The following is a 23,151-nucleotide window of genomic DNA, read 5'->3' on the forward strand; positions in this document are numbered from 1 at the left end:
CAATGAACCAGATGAGATGAGATGAAACACATACACTGCCTTACTAGGAGTGTATGTACACTGAATGGCATTTGTATAGCAAGTTATATGGACCGAGACAGTAGAGAGAACTGTTGGCAAATAGTGAAAAATCTTTAATTCTTGAAGAATTGTTTTTCCAATAGTGGTAGTTTAAGTAAAGATATAAAGTATAGTATTTCAAAAGGTGTATGAATGAAAGGAACAAGTTTCTTGTTCCTTATCATAGCAATATGAAAACTTAGCATTTGCTAAATTGAAAATGTACATAAATATGGCAAGTGTTAACTTGGTCACATTTTTATGCATTATTGCATTATTGCTATTGTCTTTTAATATATATTAATACTATAATATTTAATATTGTATCAGTATAATATAGTGTAGATTGCATAGCTAAGTAGGCTTGAGATGGTATATCAATTTCATGCTGTAAATAAACATACTACGGGATTTTAATCACACAATTTTGTTCCTGAGCAAAATGGATTTTTTTTTTACTGTTTAAAGTTAAAAAAATCAAATATAAGAAAAACAGTGTTTAAATTTTTATAACCTCATTGCCCAACTTCTTCATAACTTCAGCAGAGAAAAATGGGAAAATCAAATTTGATAAATATAGAAATGGTTTTCAGGGTATTGTAGTAGTAGAATTCTGAATACTATTGATAGTATTATTTGAATTATTCAATTATTCAAATTGTTCTTTGCTTTAGTTACAGTCATGAAGTTGATCTTCATTTTGGTTCTGGTCACTAATTAAGATTTATTTCTGGGAAATGTTTCTTGGAGTTGTATTTCTAAAAGCATAAGGACAGAACATAACGTGACTAAATTACTTACATGGGGAATGAACTGCTTAAGGCAGAAAACAGTATTATGCAAACATTGTAAATTCATAACAATCATCTACTTGATTTTCTAAATTCTAAAAAAACTTACCACTCCTTTTTTTCTTACAGATTTCATAACATATACTAACCTGTTTGCCTTCAGGAAGAATCCTGAATCCTATGTACTTTTGTGAAAATGGCATTGTCCAATTTGACTTCGAAGGCTGTACTGATTTATGATGACTGGATTAAAGATGCTGGTATGTCCTATTCTTGATAAGGTTCTCTTAATTGTGTAATATATCTCATTATACTTTAAGCATGTAACAACTTACACATAAATAATGCTTCAAGATATTTTTATGGAGACATGAAGACCGAGAGCAGTTAAACTTAGTTCTTCACAAATTTCTTCATTTTTAGTATATTCTATTTGCATATAATGTAACCTTTTTAAACATGCTACTTCGGCATATATTTTAACATTGTTTTTGAGAAGATGGAGATGGAAATTATATACCTTTAAAAGATTCCAGTTAAGAGTTGTGCATTAAGCTAAAAACATAAGAATGATTAATGTAACGATGATAAAATGATCTAACTGGCATGTTATAGCAATAACATTTAGACTTATATACCTCCCCATAGTGCTTTACATCACTCTCTTGGTGGTTTACATATATTCAGCAATCTGGTTCCTCATTTTACCGAGCTCAGAAGGATGGAAGGCTGAGTCAACCTTGAGCCAGTCAGGATTGAACTTCTGGATGTGGACAGAGTTAGCCTGCAATTCTGCATTCTAACCACTGCACCACCAGAGCTCCCGCTCTTATTCCCAGTGAATAAGATAAGGCAATGTAATATTTGTCCTGTTTACTGTAAACATAACAGGCAACAGTCTTAAGGTGTTGACTTCTTTCTCATTTCTCACTAGCAACCAATAGTATCCTTTAAAGAACCATATCAAGATGCTGAATCTAACCCTGGCATTTTCTAATAAGTCTCCTCTCATGCCGGCCCCCAAAACATTCATTCAGAAAATGAAGAAGATGACACAGCAGAACAGGGAATATTTATATACAAAATACATAAATAGTTTTGATTTTGGAAGCATGGAGGTTTACATGGTTTAGCAAATAAAATAATGGTTATGATTGCATTCTTATATTCCTTATGATTGCCTTAATTTTTAAAAGCAGGTATAAAAAATATTATTGTTTTAGTACTTATGCATTATCACATTCTTTCATGAATCAGTTTTTAGCCACTGAACTGATGACTGTTGTTGCATTTGGAAAGGTAGGGATTGAAATAACAAGTGGCCCTCAGTAGCTTATTAAACCTTGTGAAAGAACTGAAATAAAGAAGGTAATTGAGAAGGTAATATGGCAATTTCTTTCTGAAATAGCTTCAGGTCACAATGCAGAACTAAATGTTCCCGCTCATCAATGGCTATCTGTCATTAAAACATAAGACTTCAAAGAGAAAAGTGTTGTAATATAACAGATTGTGTATAGGAAAATGTTTAGCCTTTGTCTTTGGCCATTTAAAACATGGAGCAACATTTGTGGGAACTTTTTTCTGAATTCCCATTAGGATGGATCAATTGCTTTCTCAACACTACATGATTGGAATAAGAGTTGGCTTCAGAATTAAGAGTGTCCTGGCCAGCAGCAAAAGAAAGTTGAAGGATAGGGTAGTGATTTTAGATTCAGAATAAAAGACATTTGGATTCAGAAAGATTAAAATATTACATACAGGTTTAATACAGCAAGTGTTAAGGTGTGATGAGAGTCAAAGCATTAGAAGTAGGAATTAAAAAATATAATTTATTGCTAAAATTATTAAAAGTGTGCTTTAGATAAGAACATTTGAAAAGAGAAAACCCCCAGAGCTATCCAATTTCAGTCATCTTTCTTTTTATTAAATACTGTTTACAATGGCTTCATCTTTTCTGATGTTTTTATCTTAACAACGTTTTCTCCATTTGACATTGTCTGGGTTTACATGTTGGGCTAAGGCATAAAGTAATTATGTGTGATGTGTGAAACTAGTAAATATTCCAGTGGTTTCTGGTGATTAGAATTTTCTTATCCTTGTCCTGTTCATCCTTTCCCTCCCTCTAATATTTGACTCTTATTTATATTGGCTTTTTAAAAATCACTATGACTATTGGCATTGTTTACACATAGTATTGAATTTGAATAGAATGCAGAATTTGTAGTGACTTTGATATCCCATAGTCTCTTTAAGTTAATATTTCTTAAAATATTTCTTTATGGACATTGGGCAGCATACAATTTAACATGGTAGGAAGATTCAGTATTTTCCTTCCAAGGTTTTCATTGCATTGCCACAGTTGTGACAGAGGAGTTGAAAACAAAACTATCCGCCATGATTTCATTTCTATCTGTCTGATGTTCTTTAGCTTAATCGATATATATATAAACACAAAAACACTCACACACATATCACGAAATCTCCAGAACCGTAAAGCCTACAAACCTGAAATTTGGCACATATGTTCCTTTTGGCTTCTAGGTGCTCGGTAACAAACAATTTTTTGAAATGAACATCAGATCATTAGTATTTCTTCTATTATTATTAACACGCTCTGATGATAAGAAGTTAGACATTCTACTCCCCCTCCAAACTTGAAAACCTGGACGTGGGCATGGCTAGCACATTACTCATCCAGCCTGCTTGCTGAGAGTTTGAAGAAGAGCCTGAGGGAGAGAAGGGGATAGGATAGATAGGGGAGGATTCTATGGGGCAAGCCTGAGGGAGAGAAGGGGACAGGATAGGGGAGGATTCTGTGTGGCAAGCCTGAGGGAGAGAAGGGGATAGGATAGGGGAGGATTCTATGGGGCAAGCCTGAGGGAGAGAAGGGGATAGGATAGGGGAGGATTCTATGGGGCAAGCCTGAGGGAGAGAAGGGGATAGGATAGGGGAGGATTCTGTGTGGCAAGCCTGAGGGAGAGAAGGGGATAGGATAGGGGAGGATTCTATGGGGCAAGCCTGAGGGAGAGAAGGGGATAGGATAGGGGAGGATTCTATGGGGCAAGCCTGAGGGAAAGAAGGGGATAGGATAGGGGAGGATTCTGTGTGGCAAGCCTGAGGGAGAGAAGGGGATAGGATAGGGGAGGATTCTATGGGGCAAGCCTGAGGGAGAGAAGGGGATGGGATAGGATTCTGTGGGGCAAGCCTGAGGGAGAGAAGGGGAAAGGAGAGGCCGATGGTAACCACTCATTAATTTTCAAGTGTCAACTTATCAAGCCTGATCACACAGTTTCGTAGCAGAGCATGGGTATTCAGCTAGTTTTCAATAGATTTAAAGCCACATTGGCTAGGAATTCTGGGATTTGAAATCCAACATATTGGCAGAGATTCAGCTATTCCTTTTCATCCAAAATGCCTCCATGACAAACATTGACCTCTTTTTCAACATCTCCAATATTTCTCTTTTTTACTCTTAAATTCATTTTTTTTTCTGGCTTGGCCATCTTTTATACGAAAGAAAATTGTCAGAAGATTTTCTACAACTGATGAAAATTTGTGCTTAAATGATATAAATGGTGAGATAATAGTCATGCTTTACTTGAATATTATCCCAGCATCTATTAAACAGAAGCAAAATTATCTGTATTTTAACTGTTGGTAACCTATGCTAGAACACCTCATACATTGACAATATAGATGAATGAGTTTTTCCATAAAAGAGAATATATCTGGTCAGAGTTGAACTATGGAGTTTTTAATGTGCTAATAATGTTATCTAGTTGGGTAGTGAAATGTCTGCAAGAACACACCCAAGCTCAAAGAACATAATGAACTATATGAATTAGTTTTTGTATTGAAAACTATTGAATAGGCAGAGATGAACTTTTACCTAGATCTTAAATATCTATATGAGGTGGCAAATATTGCTAAATTAATAGAATAAATTTATGAGGAAGGAAAAATATTTAACCACTGTTTGTTCTAGTTATAATTCTCATGAAAATAGGTAATTTGCACATTCATACAAATATTTTAATAATTTTACCAGTTATGATTTTAGCTTTGGCTAAATGAGAAGCCGTACATTGTGTAATGTATATGTGAAGTTTTTATATAAAGCAAACAAGAAACTTAAGATAAAAAAACCTGTACTTTTGAACTGGCAAACAGCCATATTAGGTAGGCAATAATTTAGGTTAAAGAATATGCTTGTTATTTAAGTCAAAATATAGAAATATTAAAATACTTTTTAATATCTCTTTTCCAGATCCACGAGTTGATGGCTACCTACTCATGTCTTCACCTTTCCCACAAGCATTTATTCTTGGAACTTATATATATTTTGTCACTAATTTAGGGCCAAAGTACATGGAGAACAGAAAGCCTTTTGATTTGAGGCAATTAATGTTTGTTTATAACTTTGGCATAGTGGCTCTTTCAATATATATGACATATGAGGTAATTAGTAGATTGCTCATTTGTTCTAATAGAGATGTACAAAGGATTCTCCTGAAATATTAATGATTTATGTAACTTAGGTATACAGAAATACTTTTGAAATCAAAACTACATTTTAGTTTCTCGGTATGGTGTAAACTGCTAAGCATAATCTTCGTGAGATATGAGTATTGCCTACTCTTTCTTCTATCACAGTCCTATAATGGGTCTTGTAGATAGTTTTGGATATAAACAAGTTAGGGACTACCCCAAAAAGAAATAAGGTTGGGCTGGAACAAAAGAAAAAATGATTTAATTTCTACCTGAATAAAAAATATAATTAAATGCAATTTATAGGATTGTAATCCAGTCATATATTTAATTATTAAAGTGATAATGCTATACAAACTCTGGAATACCCATGGCTTACAAAGACTATAAACAAACTTGGATCTTTGACATTCGAGGCCAATTCTTGGGAAAATATATTATGGGATTTAACTTAAATAAAATTCTCCTTGTTTCAAATATGTATGTCCCCTTCGTAGTTCCAATGGTGCTTTTTCAAAAGGCAACTGGACTTTGTTTTCCTTTGAAGACATTTTGCTTCTCATCCATTTGAGTATTAAATTTTACACATTTGAAGGCATCGTTTGGAAGAAAATCAGCCGGCTTTTAAACATGCAATGCAGGCTGAGTGCACATGTCACACTAAACTACAATAAGGTTTGTTTGTACTTTAATGGATTATATGAAGCCAGCCATTTATAGTTTATTCAGTTAAAAAAAAAAGTTCAGCAAATCCATACATAAAAAGCACTTCCCTGGAGCTTTTTATAGCATTCATCAGTGCTGTGTATGGTTTGGTTCCTTCTTACTGTAATTTTTTATGCAATCCAATGATTTGTAAAAACTAAATATTACACTAAATTCTTTTCTTCCACTTCTAGTTCCTCATGTCTGGCTGGGCCACAGGCTATACATTTCGCTGTGATATAGTTGACTATTCCAGGTCACCTATGGCGCTCAGGGTGAGTATTGTAATGATATTATTGTAATCCAAATTAGGGCTGTGTCTGGTCTTTCGACTGTATTTTTCATCCAAAAGTATCCCAAGCGACTGAGTTTGTGAAACTGAACAACAGGCCATAAAATAGGACCAGACCAGTTAGAAGACTATTCAATTTAATAAAAAGCAAGAGGTGACTTTTGTTTAAGCTTATGGAAATTTCAAAAAAAAAAATTAACAAATCCTATTATGTAGCTTCATGATTGTTGGAGTGAAAAATAACTTGATGGCACATTATCAGTCAAGCAATTATGTAGCTGTGTTTTTCTTTTATACCAAAGGCCAACCAGTGATGGGATTCAATTTTTTTTACTACCGGGTCTGTGGGTGTGGCTTGGTGGGCGTGGTATGGCTTGGTGGGCGTGGCTTGGCTTGATGGGCATGGCAGGGGAAAGATACTGTAAAATCTCCCTGCACACTCCAGGGGAAGGGTACTGCAAAATCCCCATTTCCTTCTGATCAGCTGGGACTCGGGAGGCAGAGAATAGATGGGGGCGGGGCCAGTCAGAGATGGTATTTACCGGTTTTCCAGAACTGGTCAGAACCTTCTGAATACCCCTGCCCCACAACCCCCAGGTTGCAGCAGGCTGTTCAGAACCAGACTGCAGAAGCAATGGGTGAGTGTGCACTTGTGGGCTGGTGAGCTCATGTGTGCTCCATTTATATGCACATGCCTGCTGCTTGCGCAGAATCATCCCCCCCCCCTCATGTCAGTTTGCAAAGCCATAAAGTTTGGAGACCACTGTTTTAGAGACTTCATTGAATTCTGCTTATTTCTGCCTCAGGAATAATCATATAGGGATATTTCAGTTTTCCTACAAAAGTGTCGAATGTCAGTTTAACGCTGTGTATATAAAATAGTCATCATGCTTAATAAAATGGAGAATTTTCATACAGTATTGAATTTACTCAATGTTTTTGCTTTTTATAGATGGTTCGTGTCTGCTGGTTGTATTATTTTTCCAAATTCTTTGAGTTGCTAGACACTGTGAGTATGATTATATAGTTTAATAAATATATTCTGGTCTGTATACATAATAAAATACTGATTAATAAACAATATCATATATTTCAGGGATTTCTGTGTATATAGAGTATTTGTCATCATTAGAAGAAATGTTAGATTGATACTACTGAATGGGTGAAAACTTTCTGGAAATTAGACTAATTTGTATGGAAAATCAGACAGCTTAGTTTCTCACTTTTCTTCTTTCAGTGAGAACAGCCATGTCAAGATCTGCTCATTATTTATTCATAATAATGATGCTGTGCTTTACCCTTATCTATAGATTTAATTGATAGAAAGTTTAGTCCAGTCTTCAAACTTAGCTCTTCACATATCTTTGGACAAGTTTCAGAATTCCAAACTTGTGGTGAAATTTAAATTTATTTTTACTACCGGTTTTGTGGGTGTGGCTTGGTAGGCATGGCAGGGGAAGGATGCTGCAAAATCTCCATTCCCACCCCAGTCCAGGGAGAAGGATATTGCAAAATGTCCATTCCCACCCAACTCTGGGTTCAGCCAGAGGTGGCATTTGCCAGTTCTCTGAAGTACTCAAAATTTCCATTCCAGAACATGTCAGAATTTCACCCCCTTTCAAACTATGCTGGCTGCGATTTCTGGGAGCTGTATTCTTAATACCCCTAAAAGTGCTCTAAATGCAAACTGTAAATTTATCTAAGTGTTGTATTGAATATTAGAGTCAGGAAAAAACAAATTGTGCAATCAAAGTCAGTGTGTGAGCCTTGAACCGAAACCCAAGAAGTTAACAGAATAATTTCTGAAATAGAACATAAAAGTTTGTAGAAAATATGCATTGAAAAACATTTCAGTCATTGATAGATCATAACTTGAAAGAAACAATATAGAACAATCACATGGAAAGTCAATTTCTTTAGTAAGACACAAAATGATAACTCCGTTCTTGGATGGAAAACTATTACAAACCTATTGTAGGCCTTGGGGTTTCCTATATAAAGAATATAATATAAAAGAGAGATCCAAAGACTTGTAGAAGATCCTTTGGCTCTGTGTTAATGTGAAACAATCTTTCCAATTTTTATTTCCCAATCCAGCTACTCCCAGCCTTATGAAATTGTTTTGAACTAGAGCTCTATATCATAGATTTATTATTTACATGCACTATTCAAGTGGTTTTAGGTGGGGCTGTGACTCTATTGTAGAGTCATTGTATTGTAGACTCTATTGTATATTACTTTCATCCTTTATGAAAATAAAGGACGCAGAATAGACTGTATAGTTTAGCATATGAATGGGCCTAATTCCCAGTAGCACTAGCATCTATGGCTGATTGGGGAGGGATTCTAGATGCTGTAGAATCAATAAAATTGTAGGTTTTTAATAGGTGGGAATGACCTCTGCCAAAGATCATAGAGGATTATGATAAGAAGGAGACAATACTTGTTAGCAGGACCAGAAGCTTGACTTGGTCTAAACCAGCTTCTTTTATTTTGAACCAATTACTTTGATTTTTGCAGGTATGCTAGCGTTTGTAATTTATTTTCATCTGTAAAATGTAAATCAGATAACAAACTTTTATATATGCTGAACTGACCTTTCTATTCATACTGTTCATTTTAAATATGATTCATTTCAGGTCTTCTTTATCCTTCGAAAAAAGAATGCCCAGGTGACATTCTTACACGTCTTTCATCATACAATCATGCCATGGACTTGGTGGTTCGGAGTCAAATTTGCTCCAGGTAGTCAAAACTTCAGATTTCAAGTTGAAGGGTGCCTTTAAATAATGACAGAGTTTTGTGGGCTGAGAGGAGTTGTGTCAACACTTGGCCAAATAATGAAACTAAGTATTCCATTTTTGGGGGGTGCATTTGGTCTCTAAGTAGTTTACTTAGCTATTTGTTTTTTTTTTTTAAATGGTCTTTTTCTTCTAGATCTATTGTGAGCCAAATCAGAGCATCAGCAAACCCATAATTAAGCTGAAATCTATAAATCCTTGAAGTTCTTAATAGTGTTCTGGTAAAAAAAAAAGAGAAGAGAACAGGGAGCAGATAGAGAAAATAAAAACTGTATGTCAAACAGCATAAAGACTGTTTGAAGCCTGCTTCTCTCCCACTCTTAAACTTATGTGCAAACAAGGTGAACTTAATGTAAAGATAAGGAATATTTGAGAAAATATTCTTAATGATACTACTGCTTTCTCTTTTGAGGAAAGAGCTTGTTTGAAAGAAAAGATGAAACAAAGAACGGCTGTCTCTTTGTATAGAACTGGGAGAGGCAATTCTGTTATTTTACTAGAGAGTCTAAAAAATAAGGGAATAAGTGCCCCAGCTATAAAGCTCCTTGACTTCTCCTCCCTTCCCACTCTTTAATTCTGGCACTGTGAGGAAGGAAAAGGGGAAAAAAAGAAAGCAGAAATTAGGCGAGTCAGAAAATATAATGTTTATGCCTACCTTCTTTCTTATGAGTTGTTTATAGTGACTAAGGAAGGGAGAGTGGGTCTCTATCAGAGGTGGGTTCCTACTGGTTCAGATTGGTTCAGCCGAGTAGGTAGTAACTCGGCTGGCCCCGCTCCTGAGCTTGTTCTATCAGCAGCGCCCTAGCCGCTACCATCTTGTTTTTTGCTGCTGCGCATGTGCAGAAGCATTTTTTTAACTACTGAACGTGCACGTGCAAAGTGTGTACATGCGCGAAGTGCATCCCTGAACGAATTGGCAGTAACAGAAGCTAGAACCCACCCCTCGTCTCCATGATGCAAACACTAACCTTTACCTATGGAGCAGTCCTGCAGTGTTCGCTCCCCACTCCCAAGAAGCAGAATAGTATTACGACCCAATAGATTTTTAAGTCATTATTCTTGTATTATGAAAACAAATAATGACATTCAGACAAGAGAATGAAAAAGATTATTATTGGCTGCATAATATATAATCACCTCAACTCAACTCATACTCCCTCTTTACTTCAAAATAAATATCAAGTTTATCCTTTCTTATCAAAGCATACAGTTGTTCATATGTTTTAATAACTAATATGGAAAATTTTTGATTTGCAAATCTTTGTGAGTGGGTTTATGTCACTCAGTAAACTGCTATTTATCCATGTTTTATTAAATAAATCATAGTTTAGTTTTAACGGAATATGAGACATCCACATTATGATACACAATTTCCTAGGGAAAGAAGTAAAGCTTAATGGAAGATCAAATTTGTGCAATAAAACTAAAATCTCAGGAGTCTTAGCAAATGAGTTTCCTTTGAAACTTACTATATGAACTCAACACCTGTCTTAACTTTAGAAAATGTTAAGCTGAACTAATCTGCCTGAATAAATAACTGATTGTGGTTAGTAACCAATTAACAGCATAAAATTTAGAGAAGGCTGAGATGAGGGAGAAATTGCTTTAGTCTCTCATTCCTTATCTTGATTGTGATCTAAAACTGGTTGAATATAAGTTACCTGAGACTTTATTTATGTTGCAGTTTAAGGAAATGTAGTAGCATAGATTTTTATCAGGAAAGGAATAGAATGTTATACTAGGCAGCTTGAATAGAGATAAAATTAACTCTCTTAATAGCATAGTAACAGTATTGCTTCACAGAAAGAGTAGTTGAAACTTGAAAGCAACTTCCAGCGCAACTAGTGGGTCAGTAACTGAGTTTAAATATGCTTGGGATAAACATTGGTCTATCATCTAACAAAAAAAGTAAAAATGAATAAGATAAAAAATAACAATAAGTTTTAAAATAACTTTAATTAATTGATTAAACAGAACAAAAACCCAAGGGGCAGATTCAAAGGACTACAGGGACTTTTTCTGCCTTCAATTTTCTATATTTTTTCTGTTTTAAAATGATCAAAAATGCAGTTTATGAATGCATGTAGCATAGGTTCAAAGTGTGGGGGAAGATGGATTTTTAGCAATATGAATCCTCTAAAACAGATGCCAATAGCTCATAAATATTTATGGATCTCAGTTAGTTAGCATGCCAATAAAGTACTAAATGCCGAACAAATAGAGCGGATCTGAGTATATTGGTTTTCCATTAGGTATGTCCTATAAATTCTGCCTCTGTCCGAGCTAATAATTCAATATCTAAATGAGAGTTGATTATGCCCATATTTGATAATGGACAAAGTTCAGCTATGGAACAGTAGTTGGCACTGTGGCAGCTCAAGGAGAAAACAAATAGTGCTTAGATTATGCACATTACATATGTTTATTTCCTCATATTTGTTGGGGTTTCTAGAATATTGTGTGAATTTAGCTGTTTGTAATTTATTCAACAAACTATACTTAAGCCAACATGAGATGTCTGAATCAAACATACATCAATAAAAATAATTATTTCATTTTTACATGTTAGTACTGGGCATCCACATTGTTACTCTCTTATAATGAATAAGAGATGCATTAAGCTTAACATGGGAAAAGCTACAGTATACTGTCCCAAAGGTGCTTTTTCAAAAACAACTGGACATTGTTTTCCCTTGAAGACATTTCGCTTCTCATCTTTTCTTCTTCAGTTCAGAACTGAAGAAGCCTCTTGGATGAGAAGCGAATGTCTTCAAGAAAAAACAAAGTCCACTTGCCTTTGGGAAATAAGCACTTTTGGGACAACCAAATTAGGTCTCTTTATACCAGATTTCTAGAGATGCAGTTGAAAATGGGATCAAAATCAGTATTGAAATGGCTATGATTGTTTTAATTCAATGCACTGCTCTTTGAAAGTCCATTCATACATTTTCTGGAATTACAGAAGGAGCTTTCCTTTCTCCAGTTTTTTCCCCCTGAAAGATAAGTTGGGCTTCCCAAAGGGGATTTTTCAAGAGGGAACTGGACTTTCTGGTTTTTCTTTGAAGACGTTTCATTTCTCATCCAAGAAGCTTCTTCAGCTCTGAAGATGTTTCTTGGATGAGAAGCGAAATGTCTTCAAAGAAAAACCAGAAAGTCCAGTTGTCTCTTGAAAAAGCATCTTTGGGACAACCATGACCTGGATGACTGAGAATCTCCATAGACATAAGTTGGGCTTATTGGGAGAGACTGACTGGCCCAAATTCATTCAGTGGGTTTTCATTGCAAATGTGGACTTGAAGCTGTTTCCTTATTATATTTTAGTCCAGTAATTTACCGTATTTTTCAGAGTATAAGACGCACCCAGAGACTGAAAATCTGAGTGCGCCTTATACACTGAATACAGCATTTTTTGCCTCCTGAAACCCCACCCCTTCACCAAAATAGCTGTGCAAAGCCTGTAGAAGGCTTTCAGAGTGTTCCTGGGGGCTGGGGAAGGCAGAAATGAGTGAAAATGGGCTGTTTTTGCTCAATTTTGTCCCCCCAGCCCCTAGGAGTACTCTATAAGCCTCCTGAAGGCTATGCATGCAATTCTTTTGATGAAAAACGGGCAGTTTTTGGGAGGTTTGCAGAGTGCAAAAACTTTCTTTTAATTTTCCTCTTCAAAACCTTTGAGCGTCTTATATTCTGAAAAATACAGTAATCACTATGCTGTGGTGTAGCATATTACAAAGTATGGCAAAAAGGAACCATTGAATTTGTAAATTATTTTTACATATGACTCAAAGGAAGCATTCAACAATGCCTGTTTTATTTGATGTAGATAATCAAATTAGAAGGAACCTTAGAAATAATCTAGGCCCATGATGGCGAACGTATGGCACATGTACCAGAGGTGGCAAATAGAGCATGCTCTGCTGGCAGGTGGACTATCGCCCAAGGTCAAATCTCTAAGTTGTTTCTTTCATGAGCTCCTGTTTCCCTGCAAACAATGAAACAGAAGCTCACGAAAGAAAAAGATCTTACCTGTTGCCGCGCTGCCAGTGTTGGGATGCCCTGCCTCCTGCCAGCCAGCTAGTCTTCGGGTCTCTGCTGCGCATGCACACACATGCACATATTTACACATGCCCATGAATGTGTGCACAGATGTAAGTGCATATACATGTCTGCGCATGTGTACGCATTGGGCATGTGTGCATGTGCAGTTTGGGTACTCGGTGACCAAAAGGTTTGCCATCACTAATCTAGGCCATCTCTTTGTCCAATGCAAGAGTCACTAGATCTCTGAAGACCTTCCAAGTTCTGTTTGAAGTGAAGTGCTTTGCTTTATGTTACAGTTTGTTTTACTCATTAACAGATCAAAGAGTTAGAAAATTCCTCTTGGCATATAACCTTGTCTACTTCCTTGTAGCTTTAACCCATTGGTTCTGGTTCTGGCCCTTGTGGTCCTAGATCAGCAGTTCTCAACCTGTGGGCTGGGACCTCTTTGGGGGTCAAACGACCCTTTCACAGGGGTCACATAAGACCACCAGAATAAACATATTTTGGACGGTCTTAGGAACCGAGACACCAATTTGATGGTTGGGGGTCACCACAACATGAGGAACTGTATTAAAGGGTCGCGGCATTGGGAAGGTTGAAAACCACTGTCCTAGATAATCAGTTTACTCCCTTTTCTAAATGACTGTCCTTCAGGTATTTAAAGACTGGTTTCATATCTTCTCTCAGTTGTCTTTCCTCTCCTCAGGCCTTTTTACACTTCTTCATTTGACTTAGTTTCCAGACCCTTCATCATTTTGATAGCTCTTCTCTGAACTTGTCTTTTGAACCTTGGTGCCCAGAATTGTGCCAAGTGGAATCTGACAGAGTAGATTTTAACATTTATTTCCTGTGACTTGAACTCTGTGATCTTGTTAATATAGCCCAAGATAGAAATTGCCTTTTTCACTTGCTGAATACCTTCACACATTTCTGCCAAGTTGCTGGCAGGATTGCTGCTGGTTGATATTTTTTTTAAAGGTCCTATGTACCTTTTTTTCTAGTGGTCTTAAATTCTTGTTCTAACAAGCACAGCTGTCTTAAGCGATAAAAGAGTCTGAACAGTGGAAAATTCTTCTTTGTTGGAGGTTTTCAAACAGGCAGGTTGGTTATCTACCTAGGATGATTAAACTTAATCCTGTACAGGGGGTTGGACTAGATGACCTAGAACAGGGGTGTCAAACTTGAAGCCCGCAGGCCATATGTGTCACACATTGGCTTTGCCCAACCCCAGTTTAGTGAAGAGAAAAAAGAGTTGTGATACATCTTGGGATGCTGTGAGTTTGATACCCCTGACCTAGAAGGTCCCTTCCAACTTATATATTCTAGAATTCTATGAAGCCAAGGCATCCCCCTCCAATACTTATGCCTTTTATTATACACATTTCTCCCCATTAAATTCTATTCATTTTAGTTCACAGTTGAAGTCTATTGAAAATATTTTGCGTTTCTTCTCTCTCCCCTCCCCTGCTTTGGGTTATCTGCAAACTTGATAAGTCTCCCCTTATATCTCTCCTTCATCAACATATTGAATAGCACAGGTCCCAGTGACATTTCCCTTAATGCTTCTTTGCAAACTGAAGTGAAGCTTTTAATGAGCACTCAGTAAGCCAATTGTGAGTGCTTCTGGTAGTTTTACCATTCTAGCCCCTATTTTACCATTTTACCATTTTACTAAGGAGAACCATGTGACTAGAAACCATGTGAAACAAGGTCAGCTTCACAGCCTTGCATAAGATATTGACCCCTATGTTCCATGGAAGTTGGAGGCACCACTAAGGTCCATGTATGATGTCCTTAAAGCAGAAACAGGACTTTAATCTTGCGGGCTCCCTGCTCACCCTGGGCAGGTAATTCTGTAGGAGTTGGGCTTCCAGGCTCTGAGACATATAGAATTAGAAAATTAATAACCAGCACTCTGAATTATGCCTGGCCGGAAAAGAACTGAGGACCAATATAGCTCCTGGAGGATGAGTATGCATGGAGAAAGTTAGGGATATGTGCACCAAATTCTTTTTCTCTTTAGGTAGAATTCATCTTAAGCTGCTAAAGGCAGTGTACTCTGATGCACATTAGAAAAAACTCTCCAGGTAGGATTTGAAGATAATGAATAAGCAAGGTTGCATTAGGAACATAATACAGGTAGTCCTCGAATTATGACAAAGTTCAGCCCAAAATGTCTATTGCTAAGTGAGACATTTGTTTAGTGAGTTTTACCCCATTTTATGACTTTTCTTGTCACAGTTGTTAAGTGAATCACCGCAGGTGTTAAAGTTAGCAACATGGTTGTTAAGTGAATCTAGCTTTCCCATTGACTTGGCTTTTCAGAAAGGTGCAAAAGGGCCCTGGGAAACTGCATCTGTCGTAAGTATTGAGTCAATTGCCAAGCATCTGAAATTTGATCACATGACCATGGAGATGCTGCCATGGTCATAAATGTGAAAAATGGTGGTGTCACTTTTTCACTGCCATTATAACTTTGAATGATCACTAAATGAATTGTTATAGTCAAGGATTATCTGTAATTAATTTATGGAATAGGAAGCTATTTGCTTTCAAGAACAAAATAAATAGCAAGTAGGGTGGTATTCTATTGTGCTCTTGCGGAGGGAGATCCAGCCAAAACATATCGGCAACAACAATGTGGGCAGCTTTGGTGAACAACATTCCTTTTCACCATGTTATTATGCACAATCTGAAACAGATGACAAACATTAGTTAAAATGTGTGCCATAACAATTCTGTTAATGTTTTAGATACCATAACTGGTGATTGTTTTTTTTTTTTAAAAAAAAACAGAACACTTTAAAAAATCCTTTTGACACTATGCATTTAAAATAATTCTTCATGAGCTTGAATGTTGTGGTTAGCTGATGCTGTAACAGACTTAAATAATGGTTTTGTCATCAGAGCTGCATGTGGAATTAGAGGAAAATAAATAACTTGCTGAACAAGATTCATGCAAATTCTTTAGGCACTGCTGCTTAACATTGCTCCAGTTTTAACTCGCTGTAGATTCTGCTATAGACTTCCGGTTTATTATTTCCCTTAGATTTGACGGATGATCTAATTAAAAGCTGCAGAAAATACATTCCATGAATTTTCCACTATTGCAGATTGAGTATAATCAATGTGGATTTTTCTGGACCAAACAGCAGCATTAGACATTTTGAAAAAAAATTCAAACCTACAACAGCCATTCTTCAGGCATAATCATATAAAACACATCCACCCCTAATCAGTGATTCCAAACATTGGTTATTCTCCCAGTCTTGATGAAAACTAGTTAAAAATCCCAATTAAATAATGGTAACCAGATGCCAATTCTCCGTAACTCAGAAGTTACTTCATCCTGGATTTAAAGATGTTCAACAATCATTACTAAAAAAACAAACAAGAAAACCCCTTAAAATTGTTGCAGAAAATCAGGCGATTTGGATTGCGAGATCAAGAAATAGCTTTATGTCCTGCCTTAGTCCCCCTTCAAGACTCTATTTTTAGCTACAATTGAGTCTTGCCTCTTATAGTGTCTTATTATAACATTTGGCATTGCATATGCAAGGTTAATATCTCAGGAGTACATATTAGCAATGCAAACATATAATACAACCACGTGTATGATGATACATAGCAGTGAGAAGAAAAAGACAAGTAAAACATATAGAATGATTTTCAGATCTTGCTCTCTGAAGGCACTTTCTCCAGTCCCCAGGGTGCATGTTCCAGTCCAATTACTAGGCAAGCATAAATATACATTTTTCCCACATAAGAAGAAAACTCCATTTCTCCTACACACATACCTATGTCATGGAAAAGGCATGGGCTCTGAAGTTCTTTTCATTAGTGCCTGAGAACTGGACCTTCCCTAAGTTCTTAACTTTTGTTTGAGTCCTAACAAACTAAGGTCCAATAGTTTTGCAGCTGAATGGACTAGGTTCCAATCTGGTTCCTTTAATAACCATGTCCAGTCTGGATCTTTTGTATCATCCATCTGCAAAGGCTTATTCGTGGTTCCCTTCACAAACCTTCTTTTCTCTGGGTTAATAAAATTTCCATCAGACTTTGTATGTCTGCCCAAGTAGACTGGTGAGTTCAGAAAAATGGATGCAAAAAGGACATGCATCTCATCTGGATTTTCTCTATAATTAGGAATTTGATTTTTCCAATTATATAAATTAGCCATTGAGAATGGAGCATATATCCACACCTTACGTAACTCCCCCGCAACTCCTGGCAATAAAATTCCCTTAGGGGCAATTTTAGTTTTTGTCTCAACTGCTCCCTTGGACCGGGTTTGTGGTCCACTTGATCTGTCCCTTTGGTAACCTTTTTGGTTTTCTTCCTGGGTCTCCTACTTCTTCAGCGTCAACCATTTCATATCAAAGATACTTAGGTGGAGGGCACTGATGTCGGAGACTCTCTCTCTCTTCTTTTTTGTAAAACAAAAACAAAAAAACACAACACAGGAACAAATGTTTCATTGAGACTCTCTTTTTCTTTTTTCTTTTCTTTCCTCCTTGAGGCTTGTTACTCATCCTGGTCTTCTCTTAATGCTGCGAAAGATTGAGGGCAAAAGAAGGGGATGACAGAGATGAGGTGGCTGGTTGGAGTCACTGAAGCAGTAGGCATAAGCTTAAATGGACTCTGGGGGATAGTAGAAGACAGGAAGCCCTGGAAAAATGTTGTACATGTGGTCGCAATGTGTCGGACACGACTTCACAACTAACAACCACCACCTTCTCACAGCTTCGGGTACCGTTCCAGTACAGTGCTCTGGAAGGCCGACCCGCCCGACCGAGCTCCTTACTGTGTTTTAAGCTTTTGACGCTTCCAGGCACGTGCATGGTGCATACAACGCCTGCGTGATGCTCTGCGAGCAGCTGGAGCATTGTGGAGGCTTACAGAGCGTTGTTTGCAACACACAAACACATGTGCGCACCGCATGCGTCCATATGGGCGAAGCCGTGTTCCAACCATACCTGTTGGAACGGGATTCAGAACCCACCACTGGTGTACATGCATTTTTTTCATTTATTTATCTATTGATGTTAATGGCCTTGTGAGCAGGGAGTATATAGAAAAACTCCAAAATATCAGTTACATTTATTTGTTTGAACACAAAAAGCTGTTTTATTCTTAGGCTAAAAGCCTGAGAACACTTAGGTTTTGAACACCACAACTAAAACATCCTTTTACTTGAATCCACTCTTGATTACTCCAGCTTTCCTCACTTCATTAGTTGAATGCAAGTTATTTTGGCTGCTAAATAAATAAGAGAGTCTGATCAGCTAATATAGAGGGTGTCCAGCATGGATAATTACTGCTTTGTGAAGTTCCTTCTTAAATTTTCTTCCGCCTCTTTAGCATGACTATAAAGTGAATTGTTTTCCAAATGATGGCAGTGTTGGTACAAATTCATCATCCATCCATTCATTTTAAACCATTTAACTGCTAACCCCAAATGCCCTCCATATAGTATTGGAACTATACATCTCAGAATTCCTAACCAGTATTTATTTTTTATTTTATTTTGTCAAACATGTACAAGATAACAGGTATAAGAATAAACATAGACATGAGTCTATATTAGTAACAAAGAAAAAGAGTACAAATAAATGGGGACAGTAGGACAGGGATGATGCTGGTGCACTTAACAACGCCCCCTTTATGGACCTCTTAGGAATGGGGTGAGGTTCCACGGTAGGACAGTTTAAGGTGGAAGCTGTGGGGGTTTGAGGATTGTAACAATGGAGTCAGCTAGAGCACTCCAGACATTGACCACTCTGTTGCTGAGTCATATTTTCTGCAATCGAGTTTGGAGCGGTTTGCCCTTGAGTTTGTATCTATTGTTTGCCTGAGTATTATTGAGGTTGAAGCTGAAGTAGTTGTTTGACAGGTAGGACGTTGTAGCAGACAATTTTGTGTACAATGCTTAGGTCAGACCATAGGCAGTGTTGTTCCAGGTTCTCCAAGCCCACAATTTCGAACCTGGTGGCATAATGGATTCTATTGTGAGCAGAGGAATGGAGTACTCTTCTCGTGAAATACTTCTGGACCCGCTCAATTGTATTAATGTCTGATAAACAGCGTGGATAGATAATCACTAGGAGTTGAAAACAGCTTGATGGCACATAATTCACATGCTGATTGCAATCCAGTATGTTGTGTTTGGACTTCATCTGGAGGGCACCATTTTGGGAAGTCTGCACTGTAGCATTGCATGTAGCATCGCATTTTGCCATACAGAATTTTTCTTCTAAATGGCATTCACCCATTGCACCAACATATAGACAAGCTTTACATTAGATGCTAGGATAAAATGTGTTTGGTTAGTTTGTAACTCAGAATGATATATGACCCAGGCAGCTATGGAAACTCAGTAAATTGTGGATTATTGGCTAGCCATGCATTAGCCAGTCATAAATACAACTTTAGTAGAAATCTATGAAAACAGGATTAAAGTACATTGTTGGGTGCTTATTATTTCTGTTGTTTCTCTGATATACTTCAACTATGACATGCTGTGACTGATAATAAAATGTGACCGAGTTGCATGACTGGAGACATATCTTGCCTCCCTTTCTACAGGAGGTTTAGGAACATTCCATGGTATGCTCAACTCTATGGTTCATGTGATCCATGTACACCTACTATGGACTTTGTACGCTGGGGCCAGCATTTCATAAGCACTTATGGTGGAAAAAATATATGACAACTATACAACTGGTAAGTAATTTCGAACAGAGTTACAGAAAAAAAATAGGCTTAGATTTGAATGAGTCGTACTACAAAAGGTAAATAGGCACATTATAAAGTCGTGAGCTAGCTAGATATATTCAAGTTTTCCACTCGGTTGCTTCCATACAGCCGAGTTTTCTCAAACAGATGATTATATAGTGAGTGGTAAAGATTACCTACATTAACAGATGTTATTTATTTGTGATTCTGGGTATCTAACAAAGATAAAACAGAATATGAATAAATGATACAATAAAGCAATGAAATAAAACGTGCTGGGAAAAGCACAAGAGTCATATAATTAAGTAGTGTCATATACCCATCAGGGGTAGCAGAATGAAAAACAAGATCTTCAGGGTTTTCTTAAAGACCATCAAAATTTTAGGAGAGATATACTGATCTATGTTGTTTTAATTTTTACTGTTACATCTGAGTCCTCATATTTTACACCCCAAGTGCTTACAAAGGATGTAGTTTATCATTTGGCTGGCTGCCAGAGCAGAAGGGAGCACGTTGCCAACCTTGCCTGGATTCCACAGCTAAGCGGGTGAAGCCTAGTTTGAAATGGGGCAGTTTGTGAATATTATAAAATGGGTGGATCGATGCGTCCTCCAGGGAAGAAGAAACATAAGGAAATAGAAATAAAATCCTGCAAAATATGGTGTTTCACATTAGGATCATGATTATGCACAAAGTCTCCAAATTTGATTATCCTTAAGGAGGAATGCATATTTTTTTCTGAGAATGCATTCACTCAGAGGTGGATTCCTACCAGTTCGGCTGAACCGGTAGTGGTTTGCAGGCCTGGGTCACTGGAACTGGTTTTTAAATGTTCTGCAATGCGCAGACCTATTTATGGCAACTGTGCACGCTCGCGGAGCCAAACTGCCCATGCACCAGCAGTAATGCCAGTAGCAACCCACCCCAAGTTGGACATAGCGGCAGGGCGGGCAAAAGCTGATTTCTTTCTTTTGCAGCGGGCTGCCCCGACACAGAGAAAGAAAGCTCGCGGGCTGCCCTCCCTGCTCTCCTACCCCCTTCCCTCTCTCTCAAACAACTCTCTCTCAATTGACGAAACAAACAAACACACACAGACACAAATTACTTACAAATTACATTAATTTTGCAATTCCTCCCCCTCCCTCCGACTCACATACCTTTCCAGCTGTTTCACAATCACAGAGGAGTTCAACTCTGCTCTTGCCTGCCATGTGAAATATAAAATATAAAGGAAAAAGGCAAGAGCCTGCTGAGGTCAGGCTGGGTTAGCTGCTGCCAGAGTCCCCATTGGATGACTCTGGCTTAACTGTTTCAAAAAGCCTCTAAAAAAAACACCTCTACAGGAGGAGGCAAGAGAACCACGTGCCTCATATACATAAGAAATTTTTCGGCTTTTAACCCTTGCTTAACTCTGCTGAGTGATCACTAAAGTCAGACTAAATGAGGCACATGGTTCTCCCCGCCTCCTCCTGTAGATGGCTCTTTTAGAGGCTTTTTTAAACAGTTAAGCACTAAGCAGAGTCATCCACTGTGACTCTGGCAGCAACTACCTCAGCCTTTTTTCTTTTACATTTTTTTCTTTTCATGATGACAGTGGTGAGGCTGTGCCTCCCCTGCTTGCATGTCACTGGACTCCAGGAGTTAGATTCTGAGCTGCTCAAGGTTGACTCAGCCTTCCATCCGTCCGAGGTCGGTAAAATGAAGGCCCAGATTTTGGGGGGGCAATATGCTGACGGTAAACTACTTAGAGAGGGCTGTACAGAACGGTGAAGCAGTATATAAATCTAAGTGCTATTGCTATTACAAACAAGCATGGAACATTTCCTTTCTGTTATCTACAGTATTGGAAGCTGTATTGTGGAAAGAGTTGAATCAAACAGTAGGTGGAACCAGAGTCCAAAATGCATACAGACAGGACATTTGTGATAGTGGTGAAAAGCCAAAAGTGGGCTGAGTGAAGATGTTTTTTTTAATGCAAATAGATGAGGTTGTAGTCACACGTATTCACCACTTTGGCTTGTTGCTCCATTTCACAAATGCTCCAGGTGAGAATACCTGTTCTCTTGTTGGCATTTCCTCTTCCTGATGCCCTCTTCTCTCCAATTGTTGGTCTGTACAAAAGGACAGAAGCTACTTACCACAGCTCTAAAATGATTTGTGTACACATGTCCTAAAATGTAATAGCAGGCATTATGGAATTATTTGGATTGCAATTTCCTTCTTAGCTCTGTCTTAATTATTCTCTTTGTTTTAAAGTAATATCCTTTCAAACATTAAACAAACATTAAATACAGCTAACATAAAAGGAAAAAGAGAAGTTAAAAAAATACAAATATCAATTAATAAATATTAATATATATATATATATATTACTCAACTTTTAGAGATAATTTACAAACCTAAGTTTAAATGAATAATACCAATATTTAAAATCACTGAACATAATACAACATTTTAAAAAATCAATATTCCTAATATTCTAACTTTCAGCTAACTTGTAATGTTGTCAAATATGAATATCCATGTATTCAAAATCCATATTTCTTTACACATTTCGTATCTAGTTTTCAGGTCCTAAGTCAAAATAAAAAAAAATTCTCTCTTGTAAGAAATGTAAACGAAATAATTATTTTTTCCAGGTGCAGTTCATTTTGGTGACAGGGCATATAGGACAAATCTACCTCATGGATAATTGTCAGTATCAGTATCCGATTTTCATGTTCATCATTGGGCTCTACGGATCTCTGTTTTTAATCTTGTTTCTACATTTTTGGTATCATGCTTATACCAAGGGTAAGCGGCTCCCAAAACATTTGCAAAATGGCGTTAGCAGAAACAAAAATGAATGAAGGGTTCAGCGACAAACAAAATCTGCAGTACTTGACAATCAAGAGGCTTCAGCGCCAGCACACTGGATGTTGTATATGATTTTCCAGGACAAGAAAATATTTTTTATAAATTATTTGGAATTTAAATTTGATGTGAGGAGAAATAAAAAGTACCTAGTCCAACCTGCAACTTTCAGCAATAAAGTATTATTGTGAAAATATATGTATTAAACAACAATTTAGCGGCTCTTAAATGCTTATGTATCTTCATTAAAACAAATGATGTGTTTGATAAGTATACAACAATACTTTGAACACTGAGATACATTCATTTTAACGCGTCACAACTTCTTTAGACTGCTTTTAACTGAAATGGAAATCGGTTTCATGGATGATACAAAGGGGTATAAACC

The 23,151-nt window shown here is 37.1% G+C and overlaps 1 protein-coding gene across 1 annotated transcript; it reads left to right on the top strand.

Moving 5' to 3' along the window:
- The first annotated feature begins 1,047 nt into the window (after positions 1-1,047).
- ELOVL7 (ELOVL fatty acid elongase 7) lies at positions 1,048-22,759 on the top strand. The gene is given in 8 exon segments (XM_032214467.1): positions 1,048-1,111; positions 5,119-5,309; positions 6,239-6,319; positions 7,289-7,345; positions 8,976-9,081; positions 19,761-19,810; positions 19,812-19,898; positions 22,550-22,759. Coding segments are annotated over 8 exon segments (846 nt in total).
- Positions 22,760-23,151: the final 392 nt, after the last annotated feature.

This window comes from Thamnophis elegans, chromosome 3, assembly GCF_009769535.1.
Source record: "Thamnophis elegans isolate rThaEle1 chromosome 3, rThaEle1.pri, whole genome shotgun sequence".
NCBI classification, from domain to species: Eukaryota; Metazoa; Chordata; class Lepidosauria; order Squamata; family Colubridae; genus Thamnophis; species Thamnophis elegans.